Here is a 17349-nt window from a genome sequence, read left to right as displayed (position 1 = left end):
CAGAGGACGAATCGTGTCCTCCCGACTGTGAGAACTTTGACACGGCCAAACTGAGAGCGGGAGCGACCAATAACCATATAAAAGCAACACAAAGGATCTCATTGCAATCACCGAGCCCTTTTTTTTTTTTTTTTTTTTTAATTTTATGAGGGGCAACGTGGGGGAGTTTCACCGCGACATTCAGCACGACAACAGCAAACATTTCAAGGTGACGACGACCCGAGTCACATGCGGCCAAACAATGGACTCAACAAGGAAAAATGCCACACAAAATGGAGACAATGTGCCGCCCCCATAAAATAACACCATTCTGTTACGCAACAGTCATTATTTTTATGACTCGAAAATGACTTAAGATAACTCAAAATATAGAAGACTATGGAAAATGTATAGCTTGGGAAAAAAATGTCTGCGCTCTAAATTTTACTACTTTCGTTATTCCAAAATATTCTTTGAAATTATTTCCCAAAAAAATCCCTTAAACCTTGTGCGGTATTTTGATCATTTTGGGGACATTTTCTTCCAGCATAATTGCAAATTAGCTACTTCTGCTAGTGTGAAAACGAGGTGGTCGTGCCACGTTAAACTTGAACCTATTGTCACCATCCGGGTGAAATTTCAGCTCCCTATTGTCTTGTTCCAATGCCTTGATGTGAAATGCCTTTGATGTAAAGCTCAAAGGATTGGATAAAATATTGCACAAGGAATGGCACATTCTCGGTAGTGTGTTAAGAGATGAAATGTTGTCACCGTCTGGGTGAAATTTCAGCTCCCTGGTGTGTTCTTTCAATGCGTTTCCTTCGGAATGCATTTGATGTGAAGACCATATGATGGGATAAAATACTCCATGAGGGTTAAAAAAAACATCAGAAAATTAACAATACAAAATTAAGTCCTAAAACAAGTCTAATTTACGTGCCTTTAATAATTAGAAAAAAGTTTCAAAGGGACTTCATATATCCCAGCAAACTTCATTTTCATAAGTTCAAGATGTCCACCTCATTATTCAGTTTCTATGGAGCTTTTCCTTTTGAGGACTATGGACTGGCACACAAGCCACAGGTCTGCTCTCCCAATAAGCAAAAAAAAAAAAGTTGTGATTGATCCAAAGAAGAAAATCGCATTTTTCATGTTTTGACATGTGAGCGATGAGGCATATTTTTCTTTTGGATGCGGACGAAGGCAAGCTGTGAGGCGCCATGACAAGGTGAAGAGACGCGACACGTGCGAAGGCGCCTTTTGAAGTTCCCGCTCTCGCCACTTCTTCTCCTTGCAAGAAGACATGGGCCACCTAACAAGGGCCCGCCCGCCATACTTGCAGGTATTCCCATGCACTTGAGCGTTTTCGGCGGCCCTGACGCAACTTTAGCGGGCCCGGATGAAGGCTAGGAGCAGACACGATCACTCATTAGTCACCTTTTCACCTCGGTGTGTGTCCCGGGCAAATCAACAGGTCGGATGAGCTCACCTGCATTGCCAGGGGCAGTTTCGCTTATTTCATTTTTTTTTTTTGTTTGTTCTTCCCCTTGGTCTCCTTCAGGCCTGGCCACACGTATTTGGGCCAAAAGCCAGGAAGTGGCCCATCAGAGGGTGCCGTATATCATCTTATTTGAAGAGTATTTTTCAGACTATGTCACATCTTTTCATAGTTTGAATGGTCATACGAATCATCAGCAGGTGGGACATATTCAAACTGCAGCTTTGATTGGCTTGCAAAACCGCGTTTTTGATCGAGCGGACAATCTGTGAATTACCGCCACCTTTCTTCCGTCTGTGGCAGTGCAACAAAAGAACTTGCTAGAACTGCTAGGCAGATTTATGGAGTTAAAAAAAAGGGGAAGAAATTGAATAAGGAAGAGGAAAAAGACAATGAAAAAAGAGGAAAACAGGAGGAAGAAGAGAAAGAAGAGAAGACACAATAGAAAATTGAAAAAAAAGATAGAAGGGGAAGAAAAAGAAACAAGATTAACGTGAAGAAAATGGGAAAAAAGGAAAACAGGAGATGAGGAATTTGAATAGATGATAAAGGCGGAAAAGAAGAGGAAGGAAGATGAAAAAAAGAAAAAGGAAAATACAAGGAAAAGGGGGAAAAGAGGAAGAAGAAAGATTGGAAAAAAAGAGGAAAAAAGTAAAAAGAAAAAAGGAGAAAATTGAAAAACAAAAGAAAAGAAGAGGAAGAAAGCGGGAAAAGAATAACAAAGACAAAGGAATAAATAAGATAAGATGAGGAAGAAGGAGGTCAAAAAAGAGAAAGAAGAGAAGAAAAAAGAATGAAAAGAAGAAAAAGGAAAATACAAGGAAAAACAGAAAAAAAAGAGAAAGAAGAAGTGGAAAACTGAAAAACGAAAGAGTAAGAGAAATAAGAAAAAGGAGAAGAGGAAAAAGAAAAGGGAGAAGAGCAATACGAAAAGGTGTGCGTGGGAAGAAGCGGTAGAAGAGGGAAAAAAATGAAAAAGATGATAAAAAATGAGGAAATGGAAAAGAACAGGAATAAGAAGGAAGAAAAACAAAGAAGAAATACATAGAAAATAGAAAAACGGGAAGAAAAGAAAACCTTGAAAAATACAAATAAAATCGTCAATCATCTCAAAGAAATTTCACAGAATGTGGTCATTTTCCAGCTGTTTTGGTGAAATCCACAGTTGCCCACCGATGCGTGAACAAGGGCGCAAAGGGGGCGGGATCACAGAGCACTCACAAGAATCGGTACGCCCTCCAAATGGAAGTGTAGGTATTGGGACTGGGCCGCGGAAAAAGAAGAGCTGTCAAAGAATGGCCGCACCTGGGAAAGCACGTTAATTCCGAAAGCAAGGCCGCTTTTTTCGTTTTTGTTTTTTTTTGTCTCCGTCGGCCCCTTTTGCTCACGTGACCCGAGCGGGCGAGACGGGCCCTATCGGTGACAAGGAGAGGAGGGCGAGGGGAAGCGGGGTTATCATTAGCCGGGCCTGGCGCTGGCCTGGGCTAGTTCCAGTAATTAGCCGACAAAGAGCGGCGCTTGCCTTCCCACTGCTTTTCCCACACTACACTGCGGGCTCAGAATTCCAATCGGCCCCAGACCTGCAATCTCCTCGCTTTTTACACGCCAAATTACTGACAAGTCCCATTCTTCGCAGCACTGTAATTGCTTTTTAGTGTTGTTTTTATTGAGGCCGCCGCATCCCCCCTCGCCTCCGCCTCAATAAAGTCAAGCCGGGAGGGAACCGAGGGGGGGCCGGGGGTTAATATAGATACCATTAACCCCTAATTGGAAGCTCTTGGTCAAGGGGGGGGGGGCTCCGCAATTTTTTTCCGCCGATTTTTCCACCGATCGCATCTTTGGCCGGCAAACGGCGCCCGGCGTGTCACTCACTCGCATGCGGACGCGGTCCGAGTGACAATACAAAGCCGCCCGAGCGGCGAAAACGTCTCATTACGGCACTTTGAAAGAGACACCCAACATTCTTGGCCTTTTCCTCCCCGTTCGACACCCCATGTCCACGACAAATGTTCCCGACGCTTGCCAACGGCGGAGGCCTTCCATTAAAGGATTAGAACAAAAAAGTAACTGCGCGTATATTCTCGGATATATCCGCAGAGCAGTTGACACTAATTACTAGGATCCGAATCCTGCACAGAAACAGTCGTGTTTGCACTGAATATTTCAGATTTATGTGGCGGCCTTTGTTTTGATTTTCTCATTAAGTGTCCTTGTAATTAGCACATTCATGACATTGCCACTGTTTTATTTCAAATGACTGGCATGAATACAAATCTATTTACGGATGGGGCAGTCGGTGAAGGACCGAGGTTTTGCCAAGGGCGGCTAAAAATGTTTTAAAAACGGCAGATTAAACGTCAGTTCATCTGGTCGCATTTGAATTTGTCGATGTAGCACCAGTGCCACCTGTCATCGTTGATAAGTTTGTCACTTCACCTAGTCAAGTCTTCCAAATGACCGAGAATCGTTTAAACGGACGTACACTCGGGAGTATGGCGGTGTAAACGGAGTCTAAAAAGGCAGCAATCGTACATTGGAGAATTGGTATGCAGCAGATGCTATTAAGAGAGGAAGTGTTTTCAATGTCTTGGACTGAGAAACACTAACACAAATTAAAGCAATGTACATCTTAAACGCTGTTGCATGCGCGCTAGGCATTGTGATGTGAGTCTACTGAGTTTAGTCATAGGTTTTTCTACCGTATTAGGAGAATTTAGTGATTGAAAGGAAAACTGTAAGTCGTTTAGATTTGGTTCATATTTTGGGATGATACTGAGAAATAAAGGTTGATAAAATACACAGTTGTATTGATTTTCCATATAATTATCCATAAATAATATAATAATATATAATATAATAGTTATTCATAATCCCTAATTATCCATCCATTCATTCATTTTCTAAAGCATCTTATCCTCACAAGGCTCGCAGGCTTGCTTTGAACTCGGGTCCCTTTAACTATGAGGAGGATGTGCTATTCACTGTGCCACACAGCCACCCCTGATTTTGTAATTACTTTAATACAATTCTAAAAAAGTCACTCAGCTAATCCAGTAAAAAAAATACAAATGAAATGATTGAATTCTATTAGGTATTCATCTTTAACTTATTATGAAAAAGAAATAAAAATGAGCTAAATAAAAAGAAAAAAATAACTACTTATTGAAAACAAAAAACTCCAAAATAAAATACATTATTTTTACAATTTCTTAAAAACAATCTTAAATTAAAAATCACAACAAAAAACTAAGTAAATGCAAGTTATTCACTAGTTAAAAACATTTTTGCATTCACATTTCTGCCTACTTATATTTTGTCGCGCATCCAAAATGAACACGTTGTCTTTAAAACTTATATTATGTTGCGCATCCAAAATGAACACGTTGTCTTTAAAAAGGCAGGCAGAGTGCCTTTCCAAGATGTGCGTGCTGACTGCATAATGCAAAGGACTAGTGCATAACGCAGGTGTGTTAAATGCACATTGTCCCACGTGCCTGGGGCCCCGAGCGTCAATTAGCTCAGGTAGCGAGTACGCTAATTTGCCCGTGCCCTTACGTGTCCGTCGCGATGTCAACGCGAGCGCTTTGACCCCTCCGACCTTGTCAGGCGCGTCAGGGAGCCGGTCAGAGGCCCCCAATAAGGTAAGGCCACAAAGCCACTAATGCCTGAGTGCACCAACGCCAGCAACAAAAGAGAGACTGCAGTTGACAGCGCTGCCTCAAGGCAGACAGGTGCGTCTTCCAACCACACGCACGCGTGCACAAACTCAGACAACATCAAAACCACGACTCACAAAATTGTACAATGATATCACCACAGGTACCTATGAACTTGTAGATATGGTTAAGTATTGTTTTAAAGTACAATACAGTGGACCCCGGGTTTACGACGTCCCTGCCTTTCGTTTTTTTCACCTTACGACGTGGACTGCGATGTTTTTTGTACCCTCTTTACGCCGTGTCTTTCCACTCGCTCATACACGTCACTACAATGCTGGTCTGCTATTGGTCGGCGTCACGGTCAAAATAGCCGCATGCTAAAGACTGGATCTCATCTTGAGTGCTTAAAATAACAATATTTATTGTGCATTTTACTGCTTAGTTCAAACTTGAATGGGTTAGCCATGGGTACCAAGATTGCTAGTGATGATGATAAAGAGAGAAGTAAGAAGATGATTTGTATGGAAACGAACCTGGAGATGATCAAGAAATATGAAAAAGGCTAAGCTAGCCTTCACGAGGGAATATGGCCGTAACAAGCTCGTCACATCACTCAAAGGTAAATAAATCCTAAAAAATAATAAATATATGTATTATTTCTGATGTTATTTAATTGTATACATGTATATTATATATACGTAGCACTTATGATACTATTTTGTTACCAATGTTTAATATGTATATTCATTTTTGATGTTTTAACCTGGGGTTTTACACGCATTAGCTATTTAACATAGTTTGGATTGCCCGGGAGCAAATTCACATTACGATCCCAACCGCAGAACGGATTAATCTCGTAAACCGGGGGACCGCTGTATTTATGAGCATACTGAATTTTATAACTTGTCACCCTCGACCATATTCTTGCTAGAGCCTCGAGAGCCGCTAACCTGCCAGTTTTTGATATTTCAGACTGGTGTTAACTCATTCAGTGGCAGGTATTTTCCATATGAATAAATACATAAGTAAAGTACCTGGGGTTGAATGTCCAAAACACGTAAATTTCATCTTTGAGATTGAATGTCTCCTGCTTTGTAGAGATTAGAAGGAAAATCTGCATGCACGGCAACTGAGAATCCACTTCAAACTAAGTAACATCATTAAAAAAAAAAAAAAAAAAACATCAGTCTCCATTTTGTTTCATCTCCCAAAGTCTCTTTGCTCTTTGAAACAACCTTCCAGAAAGGGTCACAAAGCAAAAAGAGCATGCGGGTCCATACAACCGAGTCAGCCTCCACTACCAAATCCACTTTCCTGGCACGCTGCTCATGTTTACCCTTAACGCCTTGCCAATAAGGCCCACATCCTGCAAGGCAACAATCGGACCTTCCTGACATCAGAGGCCCCTGTGTCTTTTGGGAAGGAGAGCGTTCCGCAAGGGCTTGTCTCAACCATCTGTCACGGATGTCCTAACATGTCACCAATTGACTCCAATGGCCCTCGTGTTCTTCGGCCAGTTTTACTTGGATGGATTGAAGGGTGACGTGTGGAATAGGACTTGAAACGCAATGTCCAGTATACGCAGGGATGACTTTGAAAGAACAGTCTAGTCCTTAGGACGAGGAGGACTGATACATAGGCTTTATGTACAAACTCATGAATTACAAACAGAAGCAATTCTTAGAGGAGTTTCCAAATTTAGGATCAGGAAGCAAAATATGCCGCTTCCATTCCGATTCTATTGCACCCTGCGCAGATTTGTGACAGTCGAAGAATATCCGTGAGTAGCCTCCATGTTTCCAACACAACAGTGTCTCAAAGTGCTTCACGTATGAAAGAATCACAGAGAAGATCCTCCAGATTCCTTGATAGTTTTTAGATGTCCTCGGATTCAGGACGCACAGTGCCAGAGATAGAGCAGCGGCGAAACAGAACCAAGACCAAGCTTTTCCACGCTAGGCAGAAAATCTCTGCCCGAATGCACTGATACATCCTAAGATTTCATTGAAACCTGCAATGATTCAGACTACTGTGGCAAATGCAGCCAAGCAATTGCACAACAGACCAGACCAAACCTCCATCTTTCAAGCTTTTTTAAACCGGCTATCACATTAGTCTTGAGATTTCATGGGACTCTGTGCAGATTCAACATATCCTCTGCCAGATGCAGCAAAGCAGCCCCAGAACAGGGCTAAGAAGTCCAAACTTTCTGACGCAAGACACATAACGTCTTGAACTTCAGGTTTCACGGCACGTTACACTGATTCAAGACAAACGTTGCCAGAAGGAGCAAAGCAGCACCATAAGAAAGTCGAGAAACAATACAGTGTATTTTTCTCCAGCATGCCTTAATAGTTTTGAGATTTCATGAATCTCTGGGCAGATTCAAGATGTCCTATACCAGATGCAGCAAAGCAGCCCTAGAACTGATCAATGAATACCAAACCTTCTGACGCAAGGCAGAATATTTTGCTTCAGAACGTTCTGATAGTTTTCAGGTTTCAGCGTACTCTACACAGTCACAACACCCATTGCCAGAAGAAACAAAGCAACCCCAAAACAGTCAAGACAAAGTGGTTGATGGTCTTCAGATTTCATGAGATTTTGTGCAGATTAGAGACACCCTGTGCCAGGTGAAGCAAAGCAGCTCCAGAATCGAGCCAGCACGATCACGGCAACACATTTTGCTTCAGAAGGTCTTGACGGTCTTCAGGTTTTATTGCACCCTGCAAAAATTCAGACACCTATTTCTAGAAGAAGCAAATCAGCCCCAAACCAGTCAAGATAACAGTTTCAGGAGAAAAGCAGTGTGTTATTTTTTCAGAATGCTTTGATACCCTTGAGATTATATTTAGAGACATAAATTTGATATGGGGAAATTCAAAATGCCAGAAAGATTGAGCTTCCAGACACAAGGGAGAACTTTTTGCTTTCAGATGTCTTGATAGTCTACAGTTTTCATTGTACCCTGCACAGATTCCAGACACCCATTGCCAGAAGAAGCAAAGCAGCCCCAGAAGAAAACTGAGCCTCCTTCATTTTTTTTTTTTTTATGAACGGTAAGGTGTTCTCGCTCAAAGAGCAAAAAGCTCCAGTTTTGTCTCATCTGTTCAAAAAAAACCCTCCAGAATCTCGTATCTGACCAATTGGCGCTTTGGGGTTGAACGGAAGTGACGCTTTTGCACGTATGACACCCACGGAATCAAACTTGTCCGCATGTAGCCGAGGCAGGGTGTAAAATTGTATGTAAATCCCATTAGCAAGCTTTTCAATCAGCAGACAAAGGTGATTGGCGGACGACAGCGCCGCACATTGATCCTTTGCCCTCGGCCTGTCTTCCTCTGTGGCGCCCCCTACTGTGAGCGGCGTGGGGTAGGGTGCCCGCTGGCGCCGGCCGGCGCCGGCCAGGGGCCAGCTCGGATCCTCTCACGGCGGCCGTAAGAATGTCGGGTTTGTTTCCTGCCTCCTTTGGAGCCGAGCGCGTCATCCTGAACACGAGACGCAGAGGGAGGCATCCCATGCTTGTCCCTCCGAGTTGCGTTACGTCTCGGACCAAATCGGAACGCTTTTACTGCAGCCAGAAAATTCCTTTCTATCTTTTACCAAAGAAAGCCACATAAAGTGCACCTATGATGATGATTATTACAATTACACCCAAAATAATGTGTCCAAATCATGGCTACATTTTTCAACGTGCTTGATAGCGCGTATAGATGACAGTGAATTCCCTTGCCCCTTGCTGAGTGTTTTTATCCTCGCTTAGCGGGGAGCAAGGCCCCTACTGAGCTCTTCACCCTAGGAAGCTTCTTTGACCCTCCGGAACCCCCTCCCCCTTTAGTCAGAGATTCATACTGATATGACTGATATGATGTGCGGGTATAAATGGAGCGGGGGGGGGGCTCTACCATCTGGGACAAGGTGCGCTTGGGGAAAACTTTCGAAGGGGATTTAAGGAGACCATGACATTGTGCCTGTGTGTTCCGGAGATTTGTCAAGCCATCAGAATTTGCCTTTTTTTTTTTTTTAGACTGGATAGAGTGGGAGTTGGGGGGTATGTTCACCCCCCACCACTGTCCCATTTATAGTCCTGTGTCCGAACATCACAACTGTCAGTATGTGCCGAGATATGACGGCGAAAAGGAGAAGAGAACATGCAATGCAGGATTAGGAAATTATGGATTTAAGCAGACCTCAAGCAGCTTCATGACTACGGACGGCGGAATGGTGCGAAAAAAAATGACCGTGATGTAAGTTATTCAAGTATTTATTTCCACATGCTATGACGATCGACAAACGCACAATTCCGTTGTTGCAAAATATGTGCCATTTTTACCTCCAACTAGGTCAACGTTTGATTTTTAAAAGGGACAGATGGGCCAGGCCATGTCTTCATGAGGTTAAAAATAAAAATTAAAAATATCAATGTAAAGTAAAATAATAATTTTAAAGTAACAAAAATGTACATTTAATTAAAATAAAATCAACTGTATATAAAATGAAATATAAATGTATATGAAATTGACACATTTTTCAAAGGAGGTCACATTTGGCCCACAGGCCATACTTTGCTTACCCTTAAAATACACTGAGAATTTGGATATCTGCTATCATTAACTGAGAAGTTAAATCACAATATTCCAAATAACTAATTGCAATCTGTTTTTTTTTTTGTCATAATCATCGTCTTCAACATCAATGGTTCTCAAAATATGGTTCACGTAGTAATGCTTGCGGATCCACAAAATAAAAAAAAAAATTAAAAAATGGTTGTAATACATTAAAAATTGACATATTTATGAATGGGACTTGACACAATTACAATGAATAAATGAATAAATACAAATTATATACACATGTATATGATACAAAAATTAATCTCCCAACCTTCATTCGTTATTGCATGGACGACGTTTTTGTTCAATATATATTTTTTACTATAATAAGGCAAAAGAATTACAGATGAAAACGCTACCCTTCGAGAGCAAATGTCACAATTTTGAAATAATTATGAGTCAATTAATTTCTAATCCAGAAAAAACAAACATAGTAACAAGAATTATTTAAAGTAGGGTTTTTAAGGTAAAGGCGTGAAAATATGGCTTATTTTGTTTGTGTATCCTTAACTTAAAATCATAACAATTTAAGTAATCTTGAAAATATATACAACTTTTCATGTAAGATTATGCTTTTCCGATGTGACGCTAATATATGAAATGGAAAAAAAAAATCACTCCCCAATTAAATAATTAAACAAACAAATCCGGGTTTGTTAGCATATCAACTTTGTATACATCGATTAACAACACTAATGGCCAGGAAATTTTCTAACGGCACAACTGATGTTTATATTCTCTTGTTCTATGATGACGCTATATTTATTGGCCTGTAACGGCTACAGTAAAATCTAGTCCTAAATAGTAAATCTATGCAAATTAGCTGTATGCTAAATTTGACACCTCTGAAGAGGTAGTGTGCTGCTCGCATGGGAGAAAGTCGTTGGAAGTGCGTGTCACTTTGGTGACAATGGCGTGTAAAATAAAGCGCATCAGATCAATGACGGGCACAGGTTTGAGTGTTTGAAGTTAGCATAATGAGGGAGGAAGCATTCTAATGCAAATGCCACTTTGTAAGTGGTCAAGAAAGACAAAAAGAAACATGCAACTTTTTCCAAAAACAGTCATTTACTAGACAGAGATTTGCTTGGTGGCTCCTTATTGGATGACCACGACCTGAACCAAAAAGAAAAGCCCGCCCATTTGTTTGTTTGTTTGCTTTTTTTTTCTGGGTTAAAAATTCTTTGACTGGGTGTCTTCAGTGTGAAATTAAAGGATGAGGCATAGAGTGAGAAAAAGTCAAGCGTGGTTTTGGAAACCGCCGTGTTGTGTTTTATAGAAGCCAATTTCAAGTTGTTTACAAGCGAGGTCACTGGCATGTCTGTCAAACAAAAGAACAACAGCGCTAAGCTAACATCACGGCTAGCATGGCTCCTAGCCGTCACCTCGGTCTTTTTTTACGTGACATACAAAACTAATGTTTTGCGTCATGCGAATCAACTTAAACCCTTGTGGCGTTATGTTACAAGTTATGAAAATTTATGATATCATAAAAGAATCAATGGGGAAAAAAAACATCACAGCTGAAATTTCCAGCAGATGATTAAAACATGTACAATTTCTTAATACAATGATTCTGTGATCATGTGATTGTAGCTGGATGTGCGAGATTCTGTGTACAAAAAAAATCATTGTCCAAATTTTGGACCATATAAAACCATTATAATTACAATATTTGAAATGCATTTCAATAGGATTTATTATATTGATTTTCCTGCGATTTTTGCAACATTCCGTTGAGCGGCAGTCAAACTATGTCAGCAAAAAGAAAATTCTTTGTTGACTTGTGTTTCAACTCAAGACAGTAGGTGGCAGTAGAGAAGTGGTAGGCGGTAGAGACCAAAGACAAACCATACCATTATTCTTTTTTTTTTTTTTTTGGTGTGAATAAATTCAATTTACATATGGTTGGATATAACTGTGCCACTGAACAATTTGAGTGGTTGAAGGAAAAATAAATATTCATAAATAACTTTAATTATCACGCCTTTAGAAGCATTTACAAAATTAGGGGAAAAAATGCAAAGTGAATAGTTTGCAAAGTGTGTGCACAAGGGTTAAGCGACAGGACACAAACGCCAATTAGCACCACCTGCTAAAAAAAAAAAAAAAAAGAGCTGTGATTTCGAGCACTTATTTTTTAGGCTATGTCCAATTTCTGGTGACTTTGTTTCTCTTCAGTATTTTGTCAATGAAAAGCTAAGTGGAATTTTGGGATGCCTTACACATTGATCTGATTCAAGACCGTTTGTATCTCATAAAAATAGTAAACATTGGCAACATACGTGACATTTACTGCGTGGACAAAAGAAAGATTCGGATGCTCCCTCCGCGGCGCCCTGTGCATTGCTATGTATTTTTTCTTCTCACATGTGAGGTCAAAGTTACGATTAAAATCTGTACACGTGTACATTGCTTCAATAATCCTTTGTACACTTAATAAATATTGAAGAAATTGACTCCAAACACTGATTTAGCGTCATTTTGTGGAGTCGTATATTATTTTTATCTCTGGGTAAGAGCCCACATGAATGACAACAATGCGTGCAAATATGCTGAAAGAGATCTCGGGCTGGCTTGGCAGGGCCAAACACAAATTATGGTTTTGGGGGGGGTAAGACAGTGTTATGACCCTTCCCTGTGTGGTCCGTCACCAGCTATAAACTCCACTGGCCTCCTGCTGCCCCCCCTGCTGGGGATAGCTGGCATAGTTGACCCTGGTTAAAATTCAACTGGCCTCTCAATCAGCTTCCCCCCCAATGACCTGCTCAGCTACAAAAGAAAAAGGAAGTGCATTTATTGACGTTTAAATAAAACTTTCACTGATTTACAGCTAAACATAATAAAAGTGATTGATTTGACTCTGAAGTATCATGTTATTTATTATTGTTGTTGTTATTTTATTGTGTTTCCGGTTTGACATTCAATGTTAATCTTAGGGTGAGAAAATGAGATTTATAAATAAAAATGAGATTTAAGTGTCAGTTTGAAAAAATGTATATATTTTCAAAAATCGAACTCTTTCATTCAAATATTTGAAACATTTGAAACTCTATAACTTTAAATCATTTTATATTAGAAATATTAGACGTAAAAAAAAAAATATATATATATATATATATATATATATATATATATATATATATATATATATATATATATATATATATATATATATATATATATATATATATATATATATGGACACTCACCATGGCACCCGATACTATTATGGGTAGCTCTCTTGGAACAGTTTTACGATTCTGAACAAGAAAACCCAAATTACAAGAATAGCAAGTTTCCATTAATTTCATGAAATTCTAAGGATGTTATTTTGGAATAAGTAGGTCTTTGAAATTATCTAGTATTGTTTTAGTTAGGAAATTATGTGCATCAGAAGTACTAGTGGTGTCATCAGTATCGGTAACTATTCAAGTATTGAAGACTCGTATCAACCTGAAAAAAGTGGTATATTCTTGTACAAAATAAAACGTTGAAATATTTAATATTCTGCTTAAATACATTAGATCGTTTTATCTTGAAAATATAAAACGTTATTGTCACATTAACGTGAACGTATAAAATAGTTTGATTCTTCTAAAATTAGAATGCTGTAAAAATGTATCTTCGACAATATAAGCATCTTTAACGAAATGATAAAATTAATGACTAATACCCAACTTTAAGGCTGAAAATATGCACTCTATTTCGAAAACATCTATTTCCCATCTTGAACCAGTCAAAATCACGAGTTTTTACTTTAACATTTCAGATTGATAATAAGTTTTTGTTTAGAAATTATAAGAACGTGTCCACAAAGCTATGGCCCTTCATTCTCATGCAATCACTTTAAACACAGAAACGGTCTTTTTACTTAGCGACAGATTATTATTTTTAGTCATTTGAAAGGTAACAGTATTTCTGGCTAACGAAGTTCCCCTTTTGACCACAGGGGGCGAAATCCCGCAGACAGAACGGAACGCGGAAGAGATGCTGCGGCGGAAGTTGTGACGTGTCAAATGGTCGCCATTTCCCCGAGGAAGGAAACGCCTAGAAGACACTTCTAACGAAGCTCCCCTTGTAAGTTCCGTGACGAGAAAACACTTCAACGTCGTTTTCTCTACGAGTCGCATTTTGTCTGAAGCGAGTCGAGTGAGCGGCGTTGATGACAGGGGGCAAAGTGGCGAAGAGGTAACCGACAGTTGGCGGCTAAGTGCTAACCTAACCGGTTGGCTGACTTAGCCAAAACAACAGCGGCTCTTTTCAGCTATTGATTTTATTCAAACATCTTCCCGAAAGTCTGCCACTGTAATAATAGAGTTGATTAGTGTTTTTTTTTGTTTTTACGTGACGGCTTGGTTATGTATTTGTCAATAGCTTTGCGCATTAGCATGGAAGTAAGTGGTTTGTTTACTTTTAGTTTGAAACTTTGGTCTTTAAATATTCATTCATGTATTTTTCTTTATACGCCGAAGGGTGTTTTTTTTCAAGAAGAAGAAGAATAATTTGATTTAAATGTATTTTAAAAGTTCTCCGAACTGGTCTTTTACAAGCGCGTCCCATTTATGTGACGTCACTTAGCACGTGACGCAAACTGCGCCGGTTAGTCCCTGTTTTGACAGTGGGTGTTTTGTTTCTGCAGATAAGACACAAGCATCTTCCCATTCCCAGCAGAAACCGTAGCAGCAATGGGTAATGCATTGGCAAACCTGTTCAAATTTTTTGGCAAAAAGGAAATGAGGATCCTCATGGTGGGTCTGGACGCAGCTGGCAAAACCACCATTTTGTACAAACTCAAGCTCGGAGAGGTCGTCACCACCATTCCGACAATAGGTAATTGACATCGGTACCTTCATCTGCGCCTGCAGACTGAACTTTGACCTGAGTGTACCTTCTGCCCGGCAGGTTTTAATGTGGAGACGGTGGAGTACAAGAACATCAGCTTTACGGTGTGGGACGTCGGTGGTCAGGACAAGATTCGACCGCTGTGGCGTCATTACTTTCAGAACACGCAAGGCAAGTGTTAAGGCGCTACACTGCACATTGTCTCCGATTTTTACAACCCCACTAAGAAAAAAGACAAATGTGCGCTTACCAGAGTTGGGCAAATTACTTCACTATAATACAAATAGGCCACGTTCAGTGCTCTCACTTAATTTTTGTCATGGGATGCATAATTGCAAACGGAAGTCGGCTGTCTGGGAGGTTTTCGGCTTTCGAACGCGAGCAAGCGACCGTGCGAGACTGATAGACAAGCAAATTCCTTACAAATTAAAACAGTAAAAATAAAAAATCCCCCTTTTTATTCTGTCTAAGTAGAATGATGACTCCTTGCACATCTATAGATTGAAGCGGAAATCAGTTTTGATTGACTCGCTAGACCCCTCAAAATTGGAATTGTCATCCATTTACTCTTTTATTCAGGTAACTTGACCACTTACTACCATTTTTTTACAACTTAGTCTGCCATGTTTTTTTTAAACGCTTCGAAAAAATAAGAAGAGGAACAAATGTTGACATGTTAAAGCTAAGTGGAATTTTCTTCTAAAATCAGTGGTTTCGATATGAAGAAGCTCATGACAAAGAAGTTTTATTGTGACATTTCTGAATATCTGTTTTTTGCACACATCACGTACTTTCAGGTTGAACCCTAAATGTGATGCATGATTGCGCCACTCAACGTAAATACTTAGCATCTTTCTCTGTCTCCTTTTGTCTATCGGTAGAGTTCTCCCTGGTGGCTAGTTAAGCGTGAGAAAAAATGCAATTATATGTGTCAAAAGATTTTTTTCCAGCATATCTTGTTTTTTTTTTTCCCTATTTTGTTTACAGAAAAGTAATGTTTCTCTTCCTTTACAAACACGACCTTTGAAATTTGACTCAACTTCCTGCTTAGTTGTTATTTTACTCGTGGAAAGTATCTTCCCAATTGGTTGTAATTAAACAGCTCAAACGCGCCCGCTCGTCTGTCTGTCTGGCAGGTCTCATCTTTGTGGTAGACAGCAATGACCGAGAACGATGCAACGAAGCCCGCGAGGAGCTCATGAGGATGTTGGCGGAAGACGAACTCCGTGGCGCACTGCTATTAGTCTTTGCTAACAAACAGGTTAGTTGCCCGGCGAAATCTCAAAGTACAAAGGCCCTCGCAGGTGCACTGACTTTTCCCAAAGCGTTCTTGTCCTTTTAGTCAAAATGAGTGTTTTGACTGTTGTTGACAGGACCTGCCCAACGCCATGTCGGCAGCAGAGGTCACAGACAAGCTGGGTCTTCATTCCCTGCGCGACAGACAGTGGTACATCCAGGCTACCTGCGCCACTAACGCCGAGGGCCTCTACGAGGGACTCGATTGGCTGGCCAACGCGCTCAAGCACAACTAACGCTCACCTCACACTTTCCTGTTACATTCTGCCTTTACTGGGCTCTTGTTAGCACGGGCGGACGATGACCCGGTTTGGCTCGAGCTGACACTTTTTGTATTTTATGTGAGTGTACTAGACTTTGGTAATGGGGCAGCTTTACTTGACTTTCTAAGTGTGATTGTTTAGTTGGGCAATACATGAGGGAAGCGCGCTATCAACTTTTCCAAGCAAAAGACCAATTGGCAAACAAACAAACAAACAAACAAAAAAAGACGCACTTTAAAATTTGCTAGGCTCTCGAGCCCAAGTTCCCATTTGGAAAACACTGGACTATGTTTGATGCAACATATCCTTTTGGAAAGGCATTTTTCTTTTCTAGTTGGTCAGTCTCAGGTTGTCCGTTTTTGCCTTAAAGAGCATACACTAGCTTCAAAAGGATCCATGACAACTCATCACACGCTTGATACGCCTTATACTGTATACTTTGTGACAGTACGTGCCTTTTGAAAAAGGAGGCAAGGCTCTTGAAAAGCAATAAAGAATATGTCTTGTTTTCTGCTTTGCACGTAGTCGCATTTGGTGTAAAGAGAAACCTATAATATGCCTTCATCTGTAAGGAGAAGTGTTGCCTTATTTGTTTCCCTTCAATGTTACTGCACTGCGGAATATCTGGGTGTGGGTGAATTTTTTTGTGATTTATAACTATTGAAATGTTTGAATTAATCTATGGTGTTGTGAGTAAATAAGCACTGTAATTAAAGTGAATGGCTTCAATGTATCTGAACTGGATTTTGCTTTGTACTTGACTATGCAATAAAAGTGAATGTAAAGAATCCCTACTGAATGGCCGCTCGATTCTAAAACATTTTTCTCAAGTGGGGTACACATTGACAAATTTGTATGCTTTGTGCTATGCGGCGGACTCAAGATGACCACTTAAACTAACGCTGACCTGTGTGAGCTGCACAGAACTAGTGACTTATTTTTTTCCCAAAAGAAATAGCGGTAAATAGAAAACAGGCTCATTTTCAGATTGCAAAAGAGAAAAGGGTGTGTGTGTTGGGTGACCTGCTGCATGCACACTATAGTTGGGGGGTCTAGAAGGGCATTCCTGCAGGTTGATTAGGCTGCTATGGCTCATGCAGCCAAGCCTATAAAATGGAGGTGGGAGGGCAAGTGCAGGACTATTCCTAGGGAGGCTTTGTGTGGGCGGCTCCCCCCTGCTGCTCCATCAGCTTGGT

At 40.4% G+C, this 17349-nt stretch overlaps 1 protein-coding gene across 2 annotated transcripts; it reads left to right on the top strand.

Moving 5' to 3' along the window:
• Nucleotides 1-9254: 9254 nt before the first annotated feature.
• On the top strand, nt 9255-16947 carry LOC148414590 (ADP-ribosylation factor 1-like). Of its 2 annotated transcripts, none has more exons than XM_088429170.1 (6): nt 9255-9383; nt 13702-13940; nt 14392-14582; nt 14655-14765; nt 15731-15855; nt 15968-16947. In XM_088429170.1, the coding sequence occupies exons 3-6, from the start codon at nt 14438-14440 to the stop codon at nt 16124-16126; spliced, it is 540 nt and encodes a 179-aa protein (XP_088285296.1). In that variant the 5' UTR covers nt 9255-9383; nt 13702-13940; nt 14392-14437; the 3' UTR covers nt 16127-16947. The 2 variants fall into 2 exon arrangements, with proteins under 2 accessions (XP_088285296.1, XP_088285295.1); XM_088429169.1 differs by having other exon boundaries at nt 9262-9383; nt 13702-13829.
• Nucleotides 16948-17349: the final 402 nt, after the last annotated feature.

This window comes from Hippichthys cyanospilos, chromosome 12 (assembly GCF_059441005.1).
Source record: "Hippichthys cyanospilos isolate Australia breed blue-spotted pipefish chromosome 12, RoL_Hcya_1.0, whole genome shotgun sequence".
Classification (NCBI taxonomy): Eukaryota; Metazoa; Chordata; class Actinopteri; order Syngnathiformes; family Syngnathidae; genus Hippichthys; species Hippichthys cyanospilos.
This window is presented reverse-complemented; position numbering and strand designations above follow the sequence as displayed.

Bases quoted from the DNA above. Each gene is read 5' to 3' on its own strand.
- LOC148414590 (XM_088429170.1), top strand. From the start codon at position 14,438: ATGGGTAATGCATTGGCAAACCTGTTCAAATTTTTTGGCAAAAAGGAA. The intron at 14,766-15,730 runs GCAAGTGTTAAG...TCTGTCTGGCAG, and splicing joins TTACTTTCAGAACACGCAAG to GTCTCATCTTTGTGGTAGAC. The intron at 15,856-15,967 runs GTTAGTTGCCCG...TGTTGTTGACAG, and splicing joins TAGTCTTTGCTAACAAACAG to GACCTGCCCAACGCCATGTC.